General features: G+C 43.2%; 1 protein-coding gene across 1 annotated transcript in view; it reads left to right on the top strand.

The window, feature by feature from the left end:
* Positions 1-18,028, top strand: part of LOC122401006 (brain tumor protein-like) — a 60,068-nt gene extending 42,040 nt beyond the window's left edge. The window contains exon 2 of the mRNA XM_043402857.1: positions 14,878-18,028. Within this exon, the coding sequence (XP_043258792.1) occupies positions 14,897-17,290 (2,394 nt within the window). The 5' untranslated portion in view covers positions 14,878-14,896 and the 3' untranslated portion in view covers positions 17,291-18,028. The remainder of the gene's footprint in view (positions 1-14,877) is intronic.
* Positions 18,029-20,261: the final 2,233 nt, after the last annotated feature.

Below are 20,261 nucleotides of genomic sequence, written 5' to 3'. Positions count from 1 at the left end.
TAGTCGAAGGAAGGAACTTATTTAAAGTTGTCGGAGTCCTGTTTACGGAATTGTTCGATTTCCTGGTGCCACAGACTATCGTTTCGCGCGCCATTAGTGCTAAATATAAAACGACGAATGGCAACTAGATGAAAAAGGAGCTCCTCTTTTCTTTCCACCCCTCGAAGTCTTCTCGTATCTCTTCCCCTTGAGCAGCTCCTTTTATCGCGTCCCTTTGTCGCGTTACCTTCACGCTTCGCATGTAAATATCGACGTTAAAGACCGCATACGCGTGAACAAGCACGCACACAGAGGCTTGTGCGTAAGGAGGACACGCATGCGGGTGATCCAACAATGTTCCCTCATATTTCCGTATTACGTTTCTCTCGCCGTTAAGGAGGTCGGTGCTCGCCGTGTTCTCTTCCCCCTTTTTTTATTTTTTTTTTCGTTCCGTAGAGCACGAACATAGGGGTGGCAGATACTCCCAAGACCCTTTGTGGGACGGTTCCTAGGGACGGCCACGACGATCCCGACTCATCGAGCCCTTCCAGGCAACTCGAACACCGGTTAATCGATGAAACGTTCCTCCGAGGCGATGATTTATGCCGCGTTCTCTGATATCTTCCGGCCAGTCGTGTCGCGACTGGATAATCCCGATCGTTTCGAAAAGGTGCGTGGGTGCATCTTATGCGCCAACGCGTCCTTTACGCCAAGTAGGAAAGTATCGATCGACCAGCCACGGACAAGAACAGTTTATGGAAGCAATCTGCACCGACTTCGACTTCGACTTCGACTTCGGGAACCTGCCCCTTCCTCGAAAAACATTGAGTTCCCCCAGGAAGCATCGAGTTATTATAATTAAATTAGCTCCCTGGATCGAGGGCGTACGTTGGAAATTTCAGATGTTAAAAAAATAAGTGCTAACGTTAAGAAAGTTGAGAATATTTCTTATCAAACTATTCCATGATTGGCTAGGGGGTGTATCAATTTAGTGTTTGAGAACTTTGAATACTTGTTGTTTCATGATTCGAACAACGAAGAGAGTTATTCTGATTCTAAAACTGCTTATTAGCGATCCGCCAGGGGAACATGTTCGTGGTTTTGGAAAGAGGCTTTATGGTTGGCGTACACGTCCGCTTTCTTGCTTTGATCTATGTGCAAAATACATAGTAAATAGGAATGCAGTTTACAAGCTTTTTAAAAATTCCTAAATTCAAATGTATGAATTATTGGGGAATTCTTCTGTGACGCGTTAAGCGGTGATTTGTTGTTTCAAGGTTGGCAACGATGATCGAGAACAATCGAATATCGAGTGTCGAGAGACGAGATACTAAACATCTGTACTTTGATTTATATTAAGTTTTTCTCTTTAAATAAATATGTATTTATGAAATAAAACAACAACAATACGGAATCAAACGTATAATATTCGGTATCTTTCGTTTCTTAAAATCGTTTCTTTCTTTGGCGATTATTATTTGCAGCTTCCAAGCTGTTTAAAAACACAATGCGCACGTTAGGACCGCGAATAACTGTTCGAGATTTTCCCTTGCGCTGGTTGGAGCGCGTTTTAAGAAAATGAAGGTCCCGGACAAAGGCGAACAGGTGCAACGCGTCAAAGATGAAAAGAATGAGACGGAGAAAAGTCCGTTGGAAACGTATTTGCAATTCTTCGTCGGCATTCTATTTAGCTGACTTGCGTAAGTTCAAGTCTAAGAAAAGTCTGAACGCGAATCGAAGGAATCTTTTATAACATTTTTACGAGCAATAGACTCTCGAAGCTCTGGTTAATCGCGTTGCGTCATGTTGGGTATCGTTTTAATACAAATTCAAATGTTTTTTTAATGGAAATTCGTTGGAATTAATTTGAATATTATTCGTACATAAATTTCTAAAATCATAGAACTCATATGGCCGTTAATTTTGTCACTAAAATCAAAATGAAATCTCTATATGATCCATAACGAACTAAAAGAATACTTCGGAGCAGTATTTTTCAACCCTTCTCGAATCATGACTACCTTTTGTAATAATCAAGTATCCTACAACCCCCTTTTCCAAAAAATATTCGTATATTTTTAGTGGTATGAAAGAATTAATAAAATTTCTTAACGAGCCGCGATAATATGTAATTTAAAAATATTTAAAACACGTCTCTTCCTTCGAGCGGGTAATATAATTATATATGGCTGCGTTCACTTAACAATCATGATATTCAGACAGCTTGTTAAACGCATCAAATGTTCTGCAGAAATTAACCAACTAGAGTATCTGATTATGCAAAATATTTCATACGCAGTATATCACAAATTAATGAAATACGGGAACATACGTGACGTTAATTACATGCATTAGGCCGTTAGAATTCATTCTTGTCGTGTTTCATTTACGTCATCTAAATGTGATTTGTATTATAATTCATACTGCTGACGAACGAAATCGAATTTATTCACGAACGAAATTTAAAATTTGTATGCTCGTCGTTCGTGTTGTTAATCGTTTTTCAGGATGAAAATAACTTGACGTACAACCTTTGTCAAAAATAGTATTTATCGTTGTCGATTGAAATACTTGTTGTAATATTTGTTTAACACATTTGTTTCTGTCGCCAAATATAGGCAAGTTATTTGATTTAAATAAATTTCAGTTTGTGCTCGATAGATTTTCAAATTGAATTTCCCTGTAAAAGTTTGCTTTAAACGTTATTTTGTAGCAAAGGAATGACAGTCGCGTAGCCGTGGAAGCACATACAGAGTTTTCTTACAACAAAACCTTCTTTGTCGGTATATAATCGTTAGGCGCGCCACAGGTGTGCGCTTTTCGTCGAAGCCTCTTGTAAAGCTTTCCATCCCTTCGTTTGCTCCGCTCCAACCTATCCTACAACCCCTTTGTGGCCGCGGCTAGAGAACGACGAACGGCGGCATGTCTTCTGACGATCCTTTTCACACTGCTCGAGCCAGAAAATTCGATACCGCAACATTCGTTTTAGGCTTTCGTTCGTGGCCGCTGAATACAGCAGTAACACTGATCTTACGCGTGAAACGACGATCTAACAATTTATTTCCATTAACCCCTTCCACGAAGTCTACCATGTCAAACTCGATTCGTATAAACGTTCACGATACAACTTTTGTTGGTGTTTCGTAAATTAAAACGGATTTTTTTTAAACCAACGAAAGCTGATCGACGCATCTAGAATTTGTATCTGTTAGGAATAAATTTTACTCGACTCTAAATACGAGTTGAAAAGACGACGGATGAAGCAGCTTGTCTTCTAAAAATGCGTTTGGAAGGGAGGAGACAAATAAAAAATGATTAATCAGTTTCGACGGAACTCATTAATTAGTTGACGAGTCTTAATTGAAATTCTACTCGAGCAAGCAATTCCGAGCTCGTTTCTAAGATTAGTCATTTCCGTTCTTCTCCCTGTTGTATCTATAGGCGTCCCATTGACACTCATCTTTATAGACCGCGCAATCGATACGACAGGAGGCATTACACAATACAAGACTTCTTGCGCGTGCAAGTACCCTAACAAGTTCTATCTACACGTGTACTGGAAAGTATCCGAACAACGACTTGATTATTACTTATTACTAACTTGTTACGTATATTAATTAACATTTGCTTTACTGTAACTGACTCGTAACAACTTTATTACGTGCTCTTTAATTATCGTGACTCGTATTATGCACCAAAAAATAATAGAAAGTATGAGTTTCATAAGCCTTCTGCACTTAAACGTGCAACTCTTAGATAAACGATTACACACTTCCAAAATGATAAATAATTATCCTGGAGGGTTTATTCGGTATTTTGAAATCATATAGCACGAAGAATTTCATGATGGGCCTGTATTCTATAAACTATTAAAAAATATGTGCGTATTTTTTTCTTCTTTTTTTCTAAATATAAAATTGTGATGTTGAATTCGTTGCTGCACCTTTTCATGTAATCCTCTCTACCGGTGGAAAAACTAAAATTTTTCCGATTCTACATGAAATTTGCCAGCCGAGTACGTGGAATTTTTTTTAATATTCATTTTTGTAGAAATGGTACGGTTGAAAATGAAATGTCGACTTTTGACAAAAAAAAATTGCGTATAAAAATATTTTCAACAGAAAAAGTTTTTAACGTATCGCGAAACCCCTGCGTGCATGGCTAGATAACCTAATCACACAAATTTTATGAAAGTTTGAAGTCAATCGGATTAAAATCCCTGAAGCTATTGGCTCCAGCAGTTTGAAAAATGTAATTTCGAGGAAAACGAATTTAAAATTGTAGTTCGTGATTATTAAAATTCACGAAAGAGTGGGAAATAAGAAAAAATTCGATTGTTTTTTCATTTCCATCGTGGTGTGACCCCTTGAATGATACAATCTAGGGTGGCGGTAAACGAGTCCTTTACTCTATGTCTACATTCGCGCGTATCGCTAAAATTATACTCATAATTAAATTTCTCAATGATATAACGCAAACACCCTCGCAAAATTGATCGATGTCGCGGGTCGATATTAATTACAACTTTTGTTTGCTCGAACCGATACAATTTGTTGCTAGAAAGGTCAATGTATGCCCTAAGTACGATCAATGGCGATCTAGAACAGCTCGAGGAGGGAGGGGGGCTGAGATATTGTAAACAGAAATGTTAGATTTCTTTAGACAATCATACGAGGAGTTTAAGGCCTCGTATCTTCAAAGAATTAATTCTCTCGTCATGGGAATTCGCCGTAGACACAATTTCTACGAACAACCATTACAATAATTTGACCCACGGACATTACGGTATGATTTAACGAATCGTCGTGTAACGGTCGCTTCGCGATGATTCAGATATCGGTTAAATGGTGCTTGAACCTTTCTTCTCTTTATCTTGTCCTCTCAATGGTTGCATCTCTCTTCGATCCCCTCTCGTTCTCTTTTTCTTGCCGCTCTATCTTTTTAAAGTTTCGATCCGACGAACAAGAGAGAGAAGTCTAACGTGGCAAGAAGAGATATACCTAGTATATACTATGTACTTCTGTTTCACGTAGCGGCTAATAAAAAAAATTAACTTCCCGCTTCCCTCTTTTATTGCCCACTTCGAGGGTAGCGGAAACTACAACGAACGTGTTCGTTCGGAGCTAGCACGACGACGAGGTCGCAGTCGATGGAGTTACGTCAGTATTTGAATTTCCATCGGTGTCTTTTAACACTCGTATATCTTACTAAATACACCGTACGATCTTTATATTCTCTCGAGCGTGGGGAATAATTACGTTCGAGCTTTCGTTCAAACGTTGACGATTTTCGGTGTAATACGAACCCCAATCGATTTAATATTAATTATATTAAACATACAGGTAAAATAATTAGCAGATGTTTGAGGAGTCACAAGCAAAGGGTTAACGCTTTCATTTTGGTGACCTAATGTGCTACAAAAAATGATCAGTTTTCCGGTTTCCCTATTGGATTCGTTTTCATTTGTTCCCCTTGATGTTTCAATTTGAAGATCTATTTCTCTAGTCACGTAGTGGTAGATACTGTGACTCATATATGAGTGCAAACTACATAACCTAACATTTGTTTCAGTTCTTATTTTCGTGACCTAGCTAATATTCACAAATCCTATTCAAACTTGTTTCTCTCGACGTTTCAATTTGAACATTTATTCGTCTAGTTCCATAGTGGTAGATATTATTACACTTACATGAGTATACAGGGTGTTCGGCCACCCCTGGGGAAAAATTGTAGTGTGAGATTCTAAAGGCCAAAATAGAACGAAAATCAAGAATACCAATTTGTTGATGGACGTTTCGTTAGAAAGTTATTAACATTTAAAGTTCCGCCAGTACTGGATTTTTTCTCGGAAGCGGGTAGGATTTCGAGGGTATGTCTATTCACCAAAAATGATTGTAATTGACCTCCGCAAACGAAAATAATTTTTCCAGAACGATTTGAAATTGTTTTTGTCGTCGACAAATTTAATATCTTCCTGAATTTTTTTCTCGAAAGTGGATAGGATTTCGGGATTATATGCATTCACCAAAAATGATTGCAATTGACCGCCGCAAGCAAAAATAATTTTTTCAGAATGATTTGAAATTTTTTAATTTAATTTTTTAATAACTTTTTAACGAAGCCTCAGTCAAGAAATTGATATTCTTGATTTTCGTCTTATTTTGTGCTTTAGAATGTCCCATTAAAAATTATCCCAGGGGTGGCCGAACACCCTATATATGAGTGAAAACTGCATAACCTAAAATTTGTTTCAGTACATAGTTTTAGAACCCAGCCAAGATTCACAAATCCTATTTAAGTTTGTTTCTTTCGACTCGATGATTAATTTGTCTAGTCTCATAATGGTAAATCCCTGTCGTCCATGTATGAGTGATGTGGCTATGTTTACCGCGATGATGATGGGAGTCCGGGACGCGAAACGGTATCGAAGCGCGGCGACCAGTCGTGCACGGAGAAGGTAGATTGCGAGTTATCGAGAGAGGATCGGGATTCTAGCTAGAATCGATTTTCCGTATCGCGTGGCGTTACAGCGACCTTCCGGCATCGCAAAGTTCGCCGGGTACAGTGACCCCTGGGTACATTGAGCGCACAGGCGGTGCTTGGCGTCGTAACATCGCCGCTCGTAAACCATTCTACGGCGGAACGAGCGCCACTTCCGGAAAGCTGTGCTCTCGCTCTCGTGCGCGGCACGGCGTCATGCTCGCGCGAGTTCGACGACGCGGAAAGCGTGCACCGAACCCTGCGATCTTATCTTGGACGGTTCTCACGGTCAAGAAATGTTTTCAGGTTACCGACGATTAATTTCGAAATATCTAAAACACGCCGGGAGTACTGGCTACGGACAGATCCTATCGGTTACGGTTAAAAGAGTTCACGTGGATCTGGTTTCACGACGGATCGATATCTTCCATTACCATCTTACCCATTTCGCCTATCGTCCAGCGAAAATAGTTACGTCTCCCCGGGATGCGTTTCACTCGTTCACCTAATCGCACAGATATTCCCACCGATAACCAATACCACTCCACCACGACGAAAATTTCTGCTTAATGGGATTCTTTCTTTTGCTTTTCATTTTTCGAAAGTACATATATTTAAAGTTGTGAAATGTTTTTAAAAATTAAATCTCTTTGAAGCAAATGATTTCCTCGATGGAAAGAAGTCGAACCCAACAGTCTATTTATACAAACGTTCGATTCAAAGTATATTGTAAGTTCCATTATAGCGCGACATTTTGCCCACGTAAAATGGAATGTACGAGATCGAGGATGTCGCTGACAGTTTATCGAATTATTTGTCACACTCCTCTGTAGAAGTCGAAGTCGATGTCTGGCCAAGAAGATGGTCGAAACTTGCTCCGATACTCCGACTGACTTCCGGTATTCCGGTTGTACAGTTGATGGAGTAACCTGTAGAGATTGGCCTAACGAAGAGAAAGGAATAGAATCGTGACACCGATGCGCCGGTGATCGTGTAATGCAAATTTATTTCCGAGAATGTGGAACTAAAGACGCCGATGGATACGATCCCGGGGCGGTTTGGTGGGGGTTAAGTGATTTCCGCGATTATTTCCGCTTCCATCCAGACACGACCTGCAGACGCGATCGATATGGCTACCGAACGCATGCACACGTAGCTTCGTATAATTTTTGCCCTAACTACGGTACCGTGTAAAGCCGTGCAATTTATTTCTGCAACCGCGTCCGCGTGCAGACGGCGGTATATCCTGTCCCCCTTCGTTCCATTTTTATTTCGTTCCATTATTCGTGCCCCTCCTTCCCGCTTTGAAACATCGCACAGACGCGAAAGCTTGTTTGCCACCGATCTCTGCGAACGCAATTGCGGCGAACAGCAGGAAACGGTCTGATATTCTCCCCCGTCCGGTTCCATCTTGTTTCACCCTTCGAACGCCGGTGCCGGAGTGGATTGTCCATCGATCGTCGATTCGCGAATCTTGCTTGGTAAATCGCGTTAACGAAGCGTACGAAAAACAAACGAACACGGAATATCGCGACGCCGGTGTTTTATTATTAGAACCATCGTGGACGCGATTCGGTTGCATCGAAATTGCTGACGCGCGTCAAAGTAAATTTTCGTTGTTCCTCGCGAGCGAATAACGAGTTATCTGAACGAACGATCCGTTTTTAACTATTATTATCGGGGTGTCCGAGACGTTCGATTTATTATTAGCCCGTCTGCAAATTAATTGCCGGGTTTTCGGCTGTCAATGACGTTGAATAAATCTTCTTTTAGCTGAATCGAGGGGTGTAAAAGATGGCAATTGAAATACAGAAATATTGCGCCATTTTAACTAATATTAAAATTGTCTTTCTTCCCCCGGGAAATATAAAAATGTTTGTAACTTAAAATTTCTTGATTTGTTTTTTTAATTCGTGTTACTATACGTAAACCCTGAATCGAGTTGTGGCGTATTCTATGTATGTCGCCGTAACAGCGTCCGTTGGAGTGTAAAGGGTTAGTAACGCAAGATCTTTTTGAAAGTAATAAAAGATGATTTTTAAAATATCGATCGTGTGTTTGATGGGTTTCGTAGCTATGAAACCGCGAGGGATCGAATGGAAGGCTTATTATACTCCGTGATACTTTTTGATCACCCTATAAACTAGAAATACGCATTGCCGCGTTGCGTCGAAGGGCGATGCACCGGCAGTTACCGTTCTCTAGGGGCGGTTACCCCTTCCCCGTCGGTTCCACCACCAACGGTGACGGACTCGACCCTCGTTGGAACCCCGGTCGAAGGGTTGGGATGGTCGATGCAGTGTTTCCATAGAAACCAGACGCGCCGTCCGCCACCCCTTTCTACAGTGCATTCAACCGAGGGTTGCTGTCTTCGCTTGAAAACCTGCCGCTATTCCCCGGCAACAGTAGTCATCTTCTCGATGATCTGCCACCCCCTGTCTCGTCCCCCGACTCTCTCTCGAAGGCTTAAGATTATTTTTCTCGATTAAGGTATTCGCGAAAATTTCGCCTCGATAAATAATTTCCTACGAACTTTACTTTCTTTTTTACGAGTTGGAAAAACCACCTCAAGACGTATACTCCGTCGTTAACCCTTCTCCATTTATTAGGTCGTGAAATGACGCTTAACGAGAAAAGGTAGTAACGTTTGGAAAAATGCAACGTTGCAAAGATTCCCGCCAAAGCGTGGGAGGATCGCCGCGCGTCTGGAACGCAATATCCTAAATATACAACGGGATTAATGAAATATACAATATGGGTTCCATTTCCATTTGTTTACGTTCGCGCAATCGTGTTTATTTACAACGTGTGTGTCCAGGGAAAAGTAAAACTGTGTCGAACAGAGTTAAACAAATACAGTTCGTTTCACGCGTGTCGTGTACCTCTGGGGTAGAAAAGAATCGCGCAGAACAAGGTCAAAGGCTCGACAAATGTTTGCAGATTAATGTTTAGTCCTTTGTTTGGATAGCAATCCGAAAACGTAATGCATACTACCTTCGCTAAAAATAATCATCTTTTCCAAGGTTTAAAGCTCCACCTGTTTGTACAGAGGGTTTTATTAGTTTCATAAAATAATAGAGGCTCCTAAATCCTTATCAGATTGAATTTGAAAAATTAAGCTCAAAGATAATCGTCTATGTTATATTCCAGTTTCTTTGGCGTCTATCCGCGAAGGGTTAATATTTTATTTCTTGCGAGGAATTTCGACAAAAAAAGTTGTACAATTTTTTGTCTATCAAGAAGCAAGTATTGTCAAAGAAAAAGGTCGGTTGTTTGCGTTCTTTTGGATAGAATGAACGTCGTCCGTCGTACTCGTCACCGAAAGTAATTATACGTTGACGTCAGTTTATGATGTTGCACCGAGGGTCGCGCAATTATGCGCAAAAGGATACACGGCCGTGCAAAGCATCTTGTCGCTTCTCGTGATTTTCTCGATGCACTTAGGCGCGATTGCTAGGTACCAGCTTACAAAGGTGACCCGGCGAGGGACGACAAGATTTATGGTCCGCCCTTGAGTGTTCCTCCCGAGAAGATCCGATCGCCTAGACAGCCAGTAGAATTAATGCCGTTGCCGTGTACATAGACGCTGGGTCCGCGTTGTTATAAAAAACGCGCGGGCCCAGGATACACGGGGCTATCTTCTTCCTCGGAAGCAAAGAAGAAAAGGAAGAAACCCGACTAGCGATGTCTACCGCTCTCGGGATCTTGCACCGTCTGCATTACCAACAACTGGTTATTCTATTAACGAGAAACGATAAATGATTTCAGTCGTTTCACCTTCGGGTACCTATTCACTGAATCGAGGATCTCGCGGTAGTAACTTTAAATTCTCGTGTTTCCTTCCTCTTTTCTTCCAGTCGATGCAAAATTTCTTCCCTCCGTTTTACACGAATTAGACACCGTCAGCTTTCCGTGTCTTGAGATGCCCTTGACGTTTATACAAATTATATTCGTAATATTTCTTACGCTTCTCTCAGACCCCGAAAAATCTAGATTTCAATAATTCCATTCTGTAGGAAACTCGAGTAATTTAACTTCAGCTGGGTTAATTTAGAAATTGTCACCCTACATACAATAAACAATCAAACGTTTCGGGAATATCGGCGGCCATATTATCCAGAGATGTCCTCGTATGTAAAAATTATACTCGTAATATTTCTTACTCTTCTCTCAGATCTCGAAAAATCTATAGATTTCAATAATTCGAATAATTTAACTTTAGATAGGTTATGTTAGAAACCGTACGCACAGCAAGCGATCAAACGCTTCGGGAACATCGGCGGCCATATTGGATGTTCCCTCGAGGAGGAGTTGACGTTCCTTTCACATTCTTGCGAGGATTACTAATATACGGAAAGAATATTCTCGCAACAGTGTTCGCCAGATTGTAATTTAACGAAAGACGGTATAGTTAATTTCGCAAAGAATCATTATCCTTTTGTCGCGCGACGATTCATCGTCGCTGGCGTATACCGTATTAGGCGCGGTGCGCGGCCGTTACTACCGTCTATGAGTAAGGAAATTTTTCCGTTACTTACGAGGCTGATTCCAGACTTTTCTTATCCAAGGTCGTAGATCGTGGCAGACAAGCTATACGTACGCTTTTTGCACACGCGCGCGCGCGCGCGGCTTCTATTTGAACTGGCAGCCTGTGGATGAGAAACGTGATGGGGAGTAGAGAGTTGATACACTTCAGGGCTCCAGCAGTTGGCAAGGGGCGAGAGGGGAGCAACGTGACCCCTGAACGACGTTCATCGATCGGGGTGTACGCACCCTGCCTGCCCGCCTCTCCTCTCTCTCTCTTTCTCTCTCGTCGTTCTCCCACCACTCCCCTATCATTTCCTCTCTTCCACCTTGTCGACGTTTTCCCAACGTTGCCCGTTTCAATTTTTTCGCGGTTCAAGATATTCTTCGTGACTCGATTTTGTTTGTTCAAACACCCTTTCTTTCAGTTTCTTTGCGTGTCAATGTTCATATTTGACAATGAACGTGCAGACAATTCTCCCTATCAGGATTACAGATAAAATTACTCGACATAGTCGTTAAGTTTCAATTTATTCTTTATGTGTTTAGTTAAGTTACATTGCAAATTAAATCTGCAATATTGATATCTTAGTACATATACTATACAGGGTGCCCAGCTACCCCTGGGAGAAATTTTAATGAGAGATTTTAGAGGCCAAAATAAGACGAAAATGAAAAATACCAATTTGTTGATCGAGGTCTCGTTAGAAAGTTATTAACGTTTAAAATTTGGCCTGTAGAACAGCTGCGTGTGCATGATAGTGGTTCTCATACAGCATGATAAACTCTGCCTACTGACGTATCGACAGCCTTACAGTTTTCTGAGTGAGAACCACTAGCAGCTGTTCGCAGATTGCCGTTTCACAGGCGGAACTTTAAACGTTAGTAACTTCTTAACAAAGCCTCGATCAACAAATTGGTATTCTTTTGCTCTCTAAAATCTTCCATTAAAATTTTCCCCAAAGGTGGCCGAACATAATATAAATGAACGTAAAACAAAACAACGTAAAAACACGCGGTCGTCGCGTTACATGGTGGACAAACGTACCGGAAGTCAAACTCGAGTTACATACATCGAGCAACCACGCAAACTATTCCAGCTGATACACCTGCGTCTTATTCTTAAAATACATTTTCAATTTCGAATTAAACTTTTCGATACTCCCCCCTGTTGTTTCGCGAATCTGATAACGCTGGGTAACATCGGTATTCGAAATATGCTCGGTTGTACGCGAAAGAACGCGATCGTTGTAAATACTGCGTGTTCCGTTGCCGCTGGAAGAGTATACGTTCCTCCACATTCGGTATGCTAAATGTAGCTTTCCGGCGACCTCGGGTCCGACGGGGTACTTCCCGCAGGAGCATTCGCCTTTTATCTCAGGACTCGATCGAAATTCTTGCACGAATGCATCTCCTCGTCGCGGCGGGAAGAGCGCCGCGGCCCGACATCGCGAGTATTTCCTGGAGCGTCGAGACGGTCTTTGTTCCGCTCGTTCGATCGTTCTGCGCCGTCTGGTTCTTTTAATTTTCTTTTTCTGTTTAATCTTTTTCTCTGGATCGCGCGGCGTTATTCGTCGTCGGCTCGGAAATGCGAACGTGTCATTGCGCGAAATGCAGCGCCGCGCGGATTCTGCCTCCCGGCGAGGCGGCGCAAGTGCGATAACCTTCGCATCGGTGACCTTGGGACTCTCTCGGGCTACCGATCTCCGTCCTTTTTTCACCGCCGTGGCGATTTCCTTCCAGCCAGGCTCCTCTCGCTCTATCTGTCCATCTACCCACGAGCACTCAGGTGAAACATGACCGTTCGTTCGGTCAGATTTAATTAGAGAGGGACAGAGAGTATCCTTTCATCGTTAAATCGTTCGCGGGAACGGATCCACGGGCGTGGGAGCGCGTGGGAGTCGAGAGCCTCCGGCGAAGACGCAGACGGCATCGAGACCGAAACAGCTTCCGGCTTGTAACGCCGTGGGTGAAGTGTCAACGAATGCCAACCGAGCCGGGGACCAATGATCGGCGCGCTTTTGCGTCCGTGCTTCTTCCATTGGCCTCGTCGAACAATTACGGGGGATTGCCGCGGCACGGGTTTCCCAAGGAAATTAACTTTCTTCCTTCGACGCTCTCCGTGGAACGTCCAATTACGAATTTAGTACGTTAACCCCTTGACGCTCGGGGTTAAATGCTTGAATGATACCTTTTTTATTATTAACATATATTGGAAGATTTATTTATTAGTAGACTGCGGATCTTTATGCAAATTCAGATTTTTATTAATAGAATTAATGAAATGAGAACTTTATAGAGGATTGTCTTAACCCATAAATATAATAATACCTTACTTTAAGTATTTCCTATACTTTGCATATTAAGTACATTCTATAATTTTTTGGGAATTAAAATTCGTGGTGTGTTTATTAGCATATTATATATTTAAGAGAATGGTAATATCAGGAATCCTCAGCTTATTAAATTCGCCGCCATTACGCGTGAGAATGGAATTAAAGATAACAGAGCAATAAAGATACTATAAAATTTGGATTATATATTTTAAAGACAGATCTTCTAATCTAAAGAACCCAAATTTATTTTCCTCAACGTCTCAACTTGAAACTTAATTTTTCTAGTTCCATAGTAGAAAATATAGTCAAATCATCTTCGACCCTCAGTCGCTCTTCTGGTCTTTTTCTACCCAAAAACGTTCTTATTTAGGAACAAAACTTTAATCAAATCGGTATGTTTGTTTTTCTTGACAACATATCTTTGTTTATATATTTATGTCATCTTTGTCCCGAAAACCGTGAGTGAATATTTAAACAGATGACCAATTGACTATTACAGTAATGATTCTTAAAATCAACACGTGATTCGTAAATTGAACATTTATATCCCTTCCAAAAGATGTTGAATTTCACGTTCGCTATATGAAAGATGGACAGGCCAACACCCCAAAGCAACGTTCATTTTACGAATCATTACTGTACCGTTACCATTTATCGAACCAAATACCAAAGCAATATCATATTAAGTTTTTAATCACAAATCTTTGAATCTTAACCCTTGGAGTACTCGTTAACACTGGTCGGAACACTGTTACAACCAGAGTTATAAATTTTCTTGAGGGGATATTCTAGTGTAGTCTAAAGTTAACACATACAGCTACTCTCACTTGTATTCATACACTATAATGGCGATTCATTATAAATGAAAACTTGCTTCCTTATGAATTCTTTCCATTTATTTTTATCAAATGTTTTGTTTTTGTTTTAAACAATAACAAGCAAGTAACGCCCAATTACAAAACTGATAGAGAGATATAAATAATATAAACAGTACACAAATCAACAAATACGCAGTGTGTTTCGCCCAACGAAGTTAACTTCAGTGATCACACACGAACTGCTGACGAGTTTCCTTTTGAATTTATTCAAACTTATTCTAGTTTCAAAAGCAACGACTCAATTCGTAAGAAACAAATTTTTTTTCTATTTATATTATAGTTAATCGCTATTAACATTAGAAGGATCACCACTTATGGTGTATTTATTTGTACGAAAGAAATTAAAACGATAGATAGTTGAAGAAACGTGTAATATAATGGAAATAAATATTTATCCATTCTTTTATACAAAACCACTGAAAATTTGCAAAAATCCAGTCGAGTAAATTTTGTACAATATTTATATCATTTTGACCAGTTTGATAGTTCCAGCGTTAAGGTGTACGAACGTACGAGTGGAAGTGACTGTACACTAGGGTGGACCTTATTTTTCAATCATCAAATTCCCCCAAAAAATCGCAGATAATATGTTCACCAAGTGCATAACTAAGGTCCCCACCCTGCTGTACACGCGCGGATGACGAAGTATTAGATTAAATGAAGCATTTTTCTGTCAACAGGGATGCCGGTTGACTGAAGATGGCCTCGCCGACACTCTCGCTGGAATCGCGCGCGAATTCCATCGGGTCCCTGGCCTCGCTGTCCCCGCTTACAGTGAGCGGCAGTTCTCCGCCTGCGAGTGACTCAGCGATCTGCGACGTCGACAGCTGCGACCTTTGTCTCGACGCACAGAAACCTGGAGAGGCGCCCTGCCCGCGGTGTCGATTAGGAGGCGCCGGCGGCGTACGCTGTACCGGCTGCAAATCCACCGAGTCCGACGCTGTGGCTCGTTGCTTCGACTGCGCGAATTTCCTTTGCCCGAACTGCGTGATGGCGCATCAATTCATGCACTGCTTCGAGGGACACCGTGTCCTGAATCTCGACGACTCGAAGCTCGAGACCGTTACTAACTCGGCTGGCACCGAAATCGCAAAGAACAGCCAGGTGGCGAACGGCGGCAACGGAAACGGTGAGAAGGTGTGGTTCTGTCGCCGTCACAAGCAAGAACTGTTGAAGTATTTCTGTCGCACCTGCACCGTGCTGGTCTGCAAGGAGTGCACCATCACCGATCATCCCGGGTCGTTGCACGATTGTGCGCACATCTCCGAGGTCGGCACCCAGCAGCTTGAGGCGATGACGAGAGTGGTGCAGGAGTGCAGAGCCAAGGTGGCGGACGTGAAGGCCGCGGTGAAGGCTGCCGATCACGGCGCGGCGCGTCTACAAGTACAGTACCACAAAGCACAGAACGAGATCAACGACACTTTCCAATTCTACAGATCGATGCTCGAGGAACGGAAGCAAGAGCTGCTGAAGGAGCTGGAGTCGGTGTTCTCCACCAAACAGATATCCCTCGGGATTCTCACGCAAAAGGAGAACGAGATGGCCGACAAGATGCTTCAGACCTGCGAGTTGGTCGAACGATTGACCAAGTACACCACCGTCACCGAAGTATTGATGGTCAAGAAGCTGTTCGACACGAAGCTTCAGTTGTTGCTGAACTATACGCCGGACGTGGGCAATCAGACGGTCGATCTCGAGTTTGTCAGCAATTATCAGGCGATTCAGGTAGGCGTGCGAAACACGTTCGGTTACGTTCGAAGCAACAACGAGAGCAACGCCGGACCGATCGGTAAGCAACCGCCTATCGCGCGACCAACGGCCCTCTCGGGCAACGGTAACAACGGCAGCAACGTCAACAACGGCCCAGGAAGCGCCGGATCCCTCGGCGGTCTACTATTGGATCGTCCTTACAGCAACGGCCTGATATCTTCTACCTCGAACTGCACCTCGTCTACCTCGCCATCGTCGTTCGACGCCAACAACAGCGTGATTACGAAACGTTTCAGCTCGGCCAACAGCCTGGGTCCGTTCTCGACGACGATCAGCGATTTGAACTTGAACGGAATAAACGCGAACCCGTACGAGAAGTGGAGTAACGGCGGAAACGACGCGTACCCGGTGGTCACCACGAACGATCATTTCTCGATGCCGGCGTCCGTGGTCGTGGCGGCGAACGCCGCGTCCGGCGACTCTGTCCTCGACCTGACCTCGAAATTGATGTCCGCGGCGGCGATATTCCCGCCCAAGTCGCAGATCAAGCGACAGAAGATGATCTATCACTGCAAATTCGGCGAGTTCGGGGTGATGGAGGGCCAGTTCACCGAACCGTCGGGCGTGGCGGTGAACGCGCAGAACGACATAATCGTCGCCGACACGAACAATCATCGTATACAGATATTCGACAAGGAGGGCAGGTTCAAGTTTCAATTCGGCGAGTGCGGAAAACGGGACGGCCAGTTGCTCTATCCGAACCGGGTGGCCGTGGTGAAGACGTCGGGCGACATAATCGTGACCGAGCGTTCGCCGACCCATCAGATACAGATCTACAACCAGTACGGTCAATTCGTGCGTAAATTCGGGGCGAACATACTGCAGCATCCGCGCGGCGTGACCGTCGACTCGAAGGGACGCATCGTGGTGGTCGAGTGTAAAGTGATGCGGGTGATCATATTCGATCAGGCTGGCAACGTTCTGCAGAAGTTCGGTTGCTCGAAGCATCTGGAGTTCCCGAACGGGGTGGTGGTGAACGACAAGCAGGAGATATTCATTAGCGACAATCGCGCCCATTGCGTGAAGGTGTTCAATTACGAGGGGGCGTATCTGCGTCAGATCGGCGGCGAGGGGATCACGAACTACCCGATCGGTGTGGGGATCAACGCCGTGGGCGAGATACTGATTGCGGACAATCACAATAACTTCAATCTGACGATTTTCACGCAGGACGGTCAGCTGGTGTCGGCTCTTGAGAGCAAAGTGAAGCACGCGCAGTGCTTCGACGTGGCGCTGATGGACGACGGATCGGTCGTGTTGGCCAGCAAGGATTACCGACTCTACATTTATCGTTACGTACAAGTACCGCCGATCGGAATGTAGAGCAACGACGCGCCGCGACGCCGACAATGATCCACGATCATCGTTGTGATCATCGTTGTCGTTGTTTCTTTTCCCGCCATTGTTTCGACGGCCGGCCAACGGCCTGGATCTCATCGATCTTTTTTTACTTACACTCGCCTATCTTCTTCTTCGCCCACCTACTACCACTGCTCGTGCTCACTTCGCCTATCCACCTTCGCCCGCTCGACCCACCTCACTCCCGTTTACGAGACGCCGATCGCGAGATACCAAACGCGAGCGATCGCGCAACGTCGATCGAGAGTCGTCGAGAATCCAATGGTCGAACGCTCGTTTCGTTTCGCGTCCGGATTCGGGAACGGACGAACACATTTTCTAAACGAACGAAACACGAGGTACGGAACTATACGAAAAATGAAAAACGCGAGGGACGACACACACACACACACGCTCGCGTGACTCGTCGCGCGTACGATTCTCTTCGAGGCGCGATACGCGCGCGCGTGCGATACGCTCGTATTATGAACGAAAATGATAAAAGAGAAAAAAAAAAAGAAAATGAAAAAAATCACAGGCGACCTCGGAAAACGCCCGATTTTGTCGCGTGCGCAACGTACACGCGCACGCGTTAAAACATGGAAAGACACACGAGACGTGTAAGCGCATATATGCGGAAAACTTACTTGTTAATGTTGTTATAACTGAAAATACTGTTGTTGTTGTTTAGTTGTAGAGCTCGCCGCCGCTAGTCACTCCACTTCCCCCCTTCCCCCAAAAACCTTCGACCCATCGTCTATTACTTTCTCCTTCTTCCGTGCGAATCTATTCTTAAATTTCCCCCTTTGTCCTCGTTCCTGTCCACCACCTTTTCGCCATCTTCTCGATCGAAAGCCCGCGAGGGACGTTTGTTTCGTAAACACCTCGAATGTATCACGTTTCTACACGCATTTTTTCCTTGGGTTGTGCAAACGAATGTGTGCCCCGTCCGCATCTAACACGATTCTTCTGATTGTCGATCCTTCCAATTCGCTTTGGGACTTAAAACTCGGCTTAATTGATGCTCGGCGGACATTAAAGACTCGAGGCGAACGAGAACAGAGTTCGCGAGGTAATTGAGCTTGAATCTTTGCTCTCTCTTCCTCACGTGCCCGAATAGTACCGAAAAAAAGTTAACGATCAATCGTTCGAAGGGCCATATGACGATCGGCACGGTTGCTAGGAACGTCCGTTATATATACCCTTCGCTTAAAAAAACGACTTTTGCGATTAAGGGACAGATCAACGCTGCATCGATGTCCTTCTTCCTGAACCCTTCCTCGTCCTTGCGTGTTTTTTTTTTCCTTTTTTTTTCTAGGTGGTTAAGCAGATGACTTTTATATTTATATATGTACACGCACACGAACACGAGTTTTCTTTTTGTTTTTTTTTTTTACTTTTTTTTTTTAAGAATCAACGACAACTTCGACGGAGATTCACCCACAAGGTGCATTTAAAATACCGACAGTGGACCCGACCAGTCCTAGCGCTGTCTTTTCACAATCTATTCTTCTTATTTTCTCTGATTATGTTTTTCTTTTTATCCACGAATAATGCTTGCTTTTTGTTTTCACCTTTGCGAACGTAGATCGTTGCGTAAATTTGTGTTTCTTCTCCCCCTCCCTGTGCTGTCCGTAATTTTGTTTTTTTCCCCCCTTTTTGACGATCGATCGTCGCGAGGGAAGATGAGCGTTCAGGGAGAATGCGCGAAAGAAGGACGAGGAGCACGGTACGTCTTTGTCGGAATTCTTTCTCGTCTTCCTCGATCGATCGGTTCCGCGGGGGTCCGTGGATCCCATTAAACGTTCGAAAATACGCGAACGTTCTTCTTTTCTCATTCTTCTCTCTCGATCTGACATTACTTTAATCGTAGTGGTGTTAACGTAGTGAGTAGTCTTAGCGAGTTTTAGCAACGACGTAAGTGAAAAAATTAATTTCTTTGCTGTATCCCCGTTTGCTCTTTCCATTCCTTTACCGCACCGGTTTCGTTGCTACTTTCTTCCATCGCGTTTTGTACAATTGATTTCTTTTTATCCTCGATAACCCCCCGTTCAAACGCACAAACCACCACCCGAATGACTACCCGCGTCGTCAACCGTACCAACCACCGTCACGATCATTCACCGCCCACCATCGACCACTTCCTTGTTCCAAACACGATCATTCTTTCTTTAGTATGACCAGTAAAAAAAACGATTTTGCGATAGTGTTCTGAATTCGAATGTATAGTATTAATATATTTTGTTGGATGAGTCGACAATGACAGGAGCCTCACGGGGTTCTACGACGCGACCTCATGCATGTTTACTATTACAATATTATTTTTTTTTATTATTATTATTATTATTATTATTATTATCATCATCAACAACATTATTATTAATATTATTGTATGTATGTATTATTATTGTATTATTACGATTTTTTATTTTTATCTATTCATTATTTAAGTGCCTCGTTGCCAGGGGCCGAAGAAAGTGTTACGATTTTTTAAGCATATCTCTGATGCAAAATACCTAAATCATTCTCTCGCGAAGCGCCGTGTTTTGGTATGTAACGAGGCTAGCTGGCGCCGTTGAGTTCCTCGATCTCGAAAGGTTTAAACAAAAATACAAAGAAACACCACGAACTACGAGGATCTTGCAAAACAATGTATCCAAACTTTGTACCAGGCCGTGTTCCTTTTTTTTTTTTTGTAACGCTCGAAAATTCTGGAAAGCCTCGAACGAGCCGGTCCAGAATTTTCGAGCCACGCGCAGACAGCGACAGTCGCTGGCTCTGTGCTTCACAAAAACAGTTGTACAATTTTTGACGTTATTATCTTCCATTCCCTCGAACGCTACCATTTCTACGATTATTAAGAATCGAATCTTTCCGTAAACTGGATAGAGCGAAACTTCAACGATACGTCGTCGTTCGTTCGAATCGTACAGTTTCAGATTTACGTTCAAAGTCG

The sequence above is a fragment of the Colletes gigas genome, unplaced genomic scaffold (genome assembly GCF_013123115.1).
Source record: "Colletes gigas isolate AHSC1104 unplaced genomic scaffold, ASM1312311v1 Colletes_gigas_Sc00021, whole genome shotgun sequence".
NCBI classification, from domain to species: Eukaryota; Metazoa; Arthropoda; class Insecta; order Hymenoptera; family Colletidae; genus Colletes; species Colletes gigas.
Note: the sequence above shows the minus strand (reverse complement) of the source record. Positions and strands in the feature narration are given on the sequence as shown.